Source organism: Rhinolophus ferrumequinum, chromosome 21 (genome assembly GCF_004115265.2).
Source record: "Rhinolophus ferrumequinum isolate MPI-CBG mRhiFer1 chromosome 21, mRhiFer1_v1.p, whole genome shotgun sequence".
Lineage (NCBI taxonomy): Eukaryota > Metazoa > Chordata > Mammalia > Chiroptera > Rhinolophidae > Rhinolophus > Rhinolophus ferrumequinum.
In genome coordinates, this window is record NC_046304.1 from 42241482 (window position 1) to 42249074 (window position 7593).

The 7593-nt window shown below is 47.1% G+C and overlaps 1 protein-coding gene across 1 annotated transcript in view; it reads left to right on the forward strand.

Annotated features, from left to right (window-relative positions):
* Positions 1–6198, forward strand: part of DCAF7 (DDB1 and CUL4 associated factor 7) — a 30206-nt gene extending 24008 nt beyond the window's left edge. The window contains exon 7 of the mRNA XM_033089666.1: positions 1286–6198. Coding sequence (XP_032945557.1) covers positions 1286–1458 — 173 coding nt within the window. The 3' untranslated portion in view covers positions 1459–6198. The remainder of the gene's footprint in view (positions 1–1285) is intronic.
* The last annotated feature ends 1395 nt before the right edge of the window (positions 6199–7593 follow it).

Here is a 7593-nt window from a genome sequence, read left to right on the forward strand (position 1 = left end):
GATTGTAGTCTGACTTCTTCACTGTTGCCCTCTTTGTTTCCCAAAAGTGTGGATAGGGAGGGGTGGGAGAAGGAAAAAAGAAAAGTGTCGTCCATTGTTCGTGGGGAACAGACGCGGCCCCCCTGGCAGAAGCCCATCGTCTGCTCCTGGCCACTGCCTCTGCCCGGCTCGCTGCTGCCGTGTGCGTTACCCTGTCTTGAGTCCTTTCAGCTGAAGGAGCTGTTGCTGAAGGGTGTGCTGGGCTGAGCACTGAGGAAAAGGAACTTAGTGCTTTAGGGTTGCTGAGGGTTTAAAACAGTTCCCCACGTGCTGACACAGATTGTCACCAGCGGGGCATCGCGCACCTTGCCCAGGTTATGTGACCTTGGCAGGAAACCAGTGTTGCCCACTTGAGCCTGGCCAATTAGGGTTTAATTTTTTTCAGATCCCCTGTGTATCAGAGATAGGCTTTCACATCAGGATGGGCAGATGGGATTACGGGACACTTGATATTATTAAAGGTCCTTCCTTGCCTTTTTTCTTTTCTTAAATCAGGAATTTATTATTTTGATTAATTGGACAATATTACAGATCTCTTAGGAACTAGCGAAAGGTAAAACTAATATAAACTTGCCATCCTAATAATACCACTGTTCTCGTTTTAATATGTTTCCTTCTAGCCATTTTTTGTGTGCTTATATATTTATTTAAGGTGATTACCTTCTTCCTGGTGTTTTCCAGGGCCCTTTTATTGGGAAAATTGTCTTTAATAGCACATGTCCGTATATAGCACTTTATTTCATTATCTGTATAACACCTCATGTAAGTATAACTGTCCATAAAATGGGAGAAAATTCCATTAAATTGAATCATCAGAGAGGGATCTTTAATCATTCAAGTACTTTAAGTGGCTGAGAATGACATGTTTGGGGATCACCTTTCTCCCATCCCGTCGTCCTTTCGGGATACCTGCCCATCTAAGATGAGAGCTGTCCATCTAAGTCTTGTTTTGTCCTAGCTGTGCTGCCGTGAACGGAGCCCTGGGAGAGTCAGAGGCCTCGCTTTGCGTCCCGGCTCTGCCACTCACTGGCTGCACAGCTCTATGGTTTTGGGGCAAGTATCTTAACATTTGTGACTCTCAGTTTCCTCATGTATCAATGGGGGCTTAAAATAAAATCTCCCTCCATGGGATTTTGGTGAGCCAGTGCTTCGTACACTGACCATTGCCACCACTGCCACCAAATGCAGGAATCATTAGCCTCATTGCCTAAGTGTGACCTTACTTGCTGGCTCTTTCGGTCCCTAGCGGATGACCATCAGGCTCTCATCTGGGACATCCAGCAAATGCCCCGGGCCATTGAGGACCCAATCCTGGCCTACACAGCTGAAGGAGAGATCAACAACGTGCAGTGGGCATCGACTCAGCCCGACTGGATTGCCATCTGCTACAACAACTGCCTGGAGATACTCAGAGTGTAATGTTGGTGGCACCGTGCCCATGATGCAGGGGCTTGTGTGTTTCCCGCCTCTGCCTCACCCCAAAGTAAGAAGAAACGTGTTTCCGGTGGCCAGTATGTCTTTCATTGCTTTGCACCCACTGTTCCCAGAAGCTGCTCGAGGAGTCCTGGCCGGTCACTCCATCGCTTCTGTGCCCGACTCTGTGCTGTGGCGCCTCCTCAGCCTAAGGCTGAGTTTTAAGATTTTCTGTCCTTTCCCCTTCTCCTTTGGTTCCTCAATTAAAAATGTCTGTATATGTGTTTGTCAGCCGTTGTGTTAATGAGCATTACAGGCACTGGCTATGTTTGTATTCATCTGCCCCAGATGTGTGTGTGTCTGCTGCCCAAGGCAGCAATCTCTGTCCATGTCCATGGTAGCACTTAAATGGGAACAAATACCAATTTGAAGTTCTCTTTCCTCTTACTAACGTCTATAACAACTTTCAACTTTGTATATTTTTTATCTATCAGGCTAAGTTTTTTTATGAGAAGAATTTTACTCCTTGGCTTCCTCCTTTGATTCGTAGTCCTCTCTGCTAGGCCCTTCCTTTCTCCTCTCAGTGCCCAGACCTGGCCCTGGGCCCTTGAACCTGTGAGCAGTTTGCCTTGAATCCCTGCCTGAGCAGAACGTACCTGATGGGGAGCTCCAGACCACCGTGGTGCTCTGAAGTCAGCCAGCTCTCACACCTTTTCTCAGCCTGGCTCTTCTCAAGGGCGTTCTGGGCTCCAGAATAGACGTGTGAAGCCCTCTGTTACTCCCTGAAGTACTTCTGTCCAACCCCACGGGAATCTTTTGGGAACGTGCTAGAGCTGAGATAGACGGGCTGATTGCAGTACCTGACTTGAGGGGGATAGTTTCAGAAAAGCTGAGCTTAGAGCGTATTTCCAGTACATGGTTTCAGAATCTGTTTTCTCTTCAAATGTAAGCCCCAGGCCATTCTCTTTCATGTCTTGAATGATAGGTAAGAATGATCTATAAGCCGAGCTTCAGTGTCGCTGTTTGTTTAGTTTACCGTGGCTGGTGGTGTATCAGCCACTCTTTGGATTGAGTGCTCTAAGGGGAGAGACACCTTAAGAGGCCCACAGCCTATGCGTCTAACCCTGAACAAGATCTCCTTTAGAGTGTGGGAGACTGGCAGCTCCTGTGAGGGAGGGACTGTAGGCCATTATGGCCCCAGGCCATCAAGTGAATAGATAGCTACAAAACAATCAGAGACCCCAAGGTCAGCCAGGTAAGAGCTCTATGCATACCTGTCAACTGGCCCACCCCCACTTGAGGTTCTGAGCGGTATTGGACTTGTAGGCTGCAGGTGTCTGTTTCCGCTACGTGAATGAGTCCCATGGAGAGGGCTTGTGTGTGATTCCAGTGGCACATGAATCCTTGGGCAGGCTGAGTTTGGGACATGCTCAGAGTCTGGGTTGGAGTTTGCCTGGTTCATTGTGTTTTTGCCAAGTGCCCAAAGGTTTCTGAGACCCCTGGACGTGTGAATCTGAGAGTAGGAGAGGAGCAGACCTTGAGACCGATGGTTTTGTCCACTTAGGCTCTCACCTGCTCTTGAGAAACAAACAGCGTTGTTCTTCTGAGCCCTCAAACTCCTGGTTGAGTGTCCTGTTCAGAAGCAGATGTATTTGTACCCCCAAAGCCACAGCTCTCCCTTACCACACGGGCTCGTCCCAAAGAAAATGGCTCCTTTTCAGTCAGGGTATTTCCCTTTCTACCTTTTGACGTTTTCATTCTGATTTGGGGGCTCTTTGGCGTCTGCTTGAGGTTTACTCGCCTGCATTTACCGCCAGATGTGCGCTGTGTCATGTGGAGATGTCAGGTGAGCCTCCTCAGCTTGTAATTGTGATCGATGGTGCCATGGTAGCAAGTCTAAACTGATGGTTGCTTGCTCTAGGAGGCCGTCACTTCCTCCTGTGGAAAAGAGTCTGACACGGAGGTCAGAGTGGTAGAGGGAGCTGGTCCTGCTGGGCCTGAGTTCTGAGTTCTGAGATTGTGTTCCTCATCTGCGCTTAAACGGGGTCTAAATGGCGAGAAGATTGTTAACTGGAACTCAAAGACAACCTGGAGACAAAACAACTAGTTAATGGTAATTAGACTGTATTTGCGTAGGTCGCTTTGTACTCTGCAAACCAACAACTTTTGGTAGTTTCTGTTTTGTTTTCCCTGCCCCGCCATCCTCCTTGCCATGCCCCTGCAGTCAGTCCTCTTCCTCCACCTTGTCCTGACATCCCACCTGGGGCCCAGGTGAGACTGCCAGTCTCCCTGAGCAAACACACACACACTCACAGTTGCTGGGACGCAGGTATTTGGAAGTCCCCGCTCTTACCCTCTTGATGCCACAGGCCAGATGGCCTGATGGCTGAGGAGGGGATTTCTGTAGTCTCAGGATTCGGAAAGCCTCTTAGTCAGCCATGTTCCAGGAAGCAGAGGTCTGTTGTAGTTTGAAGAGCAAGTGTCTGTTTAACGTGTTTAGGTTCTCAAATTGACAGCCAGAGAGCATGGATCTCCCGAGTGTGAGAAGAGCAGCTGCCGGACTTCATTGGGAGGCCACGGAAGTGCCGTGGGCTCTGGCTCGGCTGCTGGGGGCCTGTTGACTTGCTCTTGGCCCCCTGAGCTGAAGCTGCCTTTGTTTTCCTTGTCTGCTCGGAGGGGGAAGGGACGAAGATGCTGAGTAAATGAGGCCTCAGGTTCCACATCAGAGAGCTGGCAAAGGGGTACAAGTCCTTCAAGAGCTTGAGTGTTCACACTCTGGAGAGTTGGAACCCTCTCCTTCCAGACAGGCTGGAAGATGAGGGTTTGAAGGGGGAAGATATTTGATAACTAGGTGAGAATTTCTTATCAGAACCAGGATCAGCTCTCAGAGAACTAGTTAAGATTTGGGAAGAAACAGAAAAAAGCTGAGACTCCTGCTAGATTTTGATGATAGTTATGAGAGAAATTTTAGAAGGAGATTTAGGATGTGGGAGAAAAATCAATGGTGTTTCTTTAGATCAAAGGAGAAAATATTAGAGGGCAGTAATGGCCTGAGGTGGAGAAGTATTCAGAATATGCCATGTGGCCGTGGAGTGAGACTGTGCCCTTGGCCTGTATTCAGCCTTCCTGGACCATTCATCGAGTGTGACACTGGATAACTACGGAGGCAGAATGACAGCTCATGGCAGAGGAGCCCCTCCCTGTATCAATGCAGCCATAGGTGATGATTGGTGGTAGAAATCTTCAGGTATTGGGAGTCCTGTGATGGTTCCAGACTGATGTTCTTGGTTGTAGGTTTGTAGAGAGCAGCAGAGGTTGTAAACAGTCATGCTGACTTCGTCACCCCACACACTTTTCTTTCCCTCTTTTCCCACTCCCTTCCCACTGTACAACTTTCTCCCTGCTGCAAACTGGGCCTTGAATTCCTAGGCTGTAAGAACATGTAGTTGCTGCAGGGTTTTCCACACATGGGAGGACCAGCCCGGTACCATCTCCGCCTTCCGAGTTTGAGAATATGGCAGCTCCTTCAACTGCCTGGCTTGGGGTGAGGGAGACCATTGAAGTAGAAGCCTCAAAGCAGACTCTCCCCTTTACTCTCTGTACTCCAGGATGAGGTGAGAGGGTCATGCCTGGCATTTCAGTTGGGCTTTCCCTGGGAGGACAGCTGAATTGAGCAGTCACTGTGAACTCCAGGCCCAGCTCTCTGATCAGCTTTTCTGTATTGGCTGAGCCAGCACTAAGTGTCTCGTGTTGCAGAGCCTTGCCCATCTCTCCCACCTGCACCATCTTCTCCCACAGTTGTCTTTGCTGCTAATGGTCAGAATCAAATGTATGGCCACACGAGACGAGCCAGGTCCTCTCAGGCTCCTTTCTGGATGTTATTTTATAAATATGGAAACGTGTAGGTGCCTTCTCAAAAAGGCTTGGACTGGTATATCAAACCAGAAACAAATAAGCTAATGGAAGTATGAACTCAAGAAGAAAGATGTTGGCAGTCTGTGTAACAGCTGGAAAACTTACAAGTATCCACCTTTGGGACAACCCAGTGAATATGAACTTGTGATACCTGCTATTTAAAAGAAACGTTCTCACCTTGGGTTGATTGTGGTATACAGTGTGTTACAAAACTTGTGGAACTAAAGCTTTGACTTGCTTGAGTTGAGTATGAATCATTTGCTTTTGTTCCTGTGTATTTTATGACCCCCCCCCCGTCAGTGACTTTCCATCCCTCCTCCCCTAGTGTGAATTTGTAGCATGATTGTACAAACCTCTATGTAGAAAATGGAGATTTCTCGTTCTCTGAAATGTTAAGCTCTAGCCAATCAGTATCTGTCCCCTTTAGCCTAGTCTGAACTGATTTTCTTATTGTATATTTAAACTTTCCCTCTGTACTGTAAGTTTTGTGGCATCCCACGGTCAGGTGGAGAGGAAGCTGCCCCTTACAGAACTGTACTGTAACTTTTTCTTTTTAAAACATTATTTTCACAGGACTGATTGTACACAGGGCTTGTAATAAAATTTTAACACTGTGTTGTGAAAAAACCACGATGGTAAATCCCCATTGAAGGCTACTTCAAAGGCACCTGAAAGTGGAGTGTTATATCTATGACTTTATTTCTTGCTTCCTGAGTATATTAAACCTAATTTTTGCCCTTTCATTCTGTTTGAGCCTCCTATATAAGAAGTACCGTATTTTCTGCCCATCATACTTTGTAATAAAACTTGAACATGTATAGATTGACTGAATTTCTTCTTGTGATGAATTCAGTTCTTCCCATTTTGCCACTGTGGTCATGTTCCAGAGACACTGGCTGGGGGATTAGACTTCACCCCCAACCCATCACTGTCTGACAGCCTCATTCATCACCTTTAACAAAACACAGCAACTACCCTATGCCAAGGGTTATGACCCACAGGTTGCTTGGTCTACCAGAGGAGACAGCCACATAAATACTGGCAGTGTTGTGCCGTAACAGATGTGTGCAGCCTTACTGCTGGCCCTGAAGAGGTGGGAATCACCTGTGACTGGGGCGGAGCCAGAGAGGGTCAGGGAAAACTTCACAAGACGGATGTTTGAACTGGGTTTTGAAGTAGGAGTTCTTTGGGAATAAGGAAAGGCATTCAAGGTAGAGAAAACATTCACGTACCAGTCTAGAGACGAGAGAATATGGTTATATTCAGAGAATTACAAGTTGATGTGGGTTTTTATAGGGGGATTGGTGGGAAATGTGGCTAGAGAGGTAAGCAGGAGCCAGATCAGACAATCTTTTGTGCTTTGCAGAAAGTTTAGACCTTACTCCTATAGGAGACTTTGGAAATTTAACATAGAGGGAAGTTATGCTCAGAAGTTTAGGGAGCAATGAAGAAAGTGCCTCTAAGTGGAGGTTGAGATGGCGAGTCAGTTCACATATTATAATAGTCAAACTGAGGGAGGGGGGAAAGCCTGAACTAAGGAGCAGCAGGGAAGGAGAACAGGACACAACTGTAAAGAACTAATAAGAGACGGAATAATCAGGATTCAGTAATCTATTGGCTGTGAAGGTTGACAAAGAAATGGTAACTCCCAGATCCTGTAGGTTTGGACACCAGGCTCTGATGTGATGACTAGAGTTGCCAAGTCCAAGCCAGTTTCCCAAACCTGTGCCCCACCGTGGTAGGATGGAGAAGGACTGCCGTCTTCACTGCTATACAAATGCTGTGAGACCTGGGTGAATACTCCCCTCATTTATGTTTGTCATTGTTGTGTTGGACCATTTCAAGGGAAGAGAAGTAAATTGTGATTGGTTCAGTGAGCCAGGATCTGGTAAGTACCTGCCATGATGTCAGAAGACATGGAGCTGGGAGTGGCAGTGAGTCAGTGAAGAGAAGTATGTACTATGAGGGTTTGAATTGTGTGAGGCAAAATGAGCATCTGCTGAGTGTTAGAACTGTGCGATATGGTCTGACAGCGTATGTTTTATGGGAAATACGTGATTCCTGTTCTTTGGTTTTTTTAAGAACAAAGCTGGGAGCGTTAATACTATATTCATCTCAGTAGACTGGGCTATGCAGTAACAAATCCCCAAATCTCAGAGACAACACAATAAAGGTTTGGGTTTCTGCTTACCTGAAGTCCTTTGGAGGTTGGTTAGCCCTCCTCCA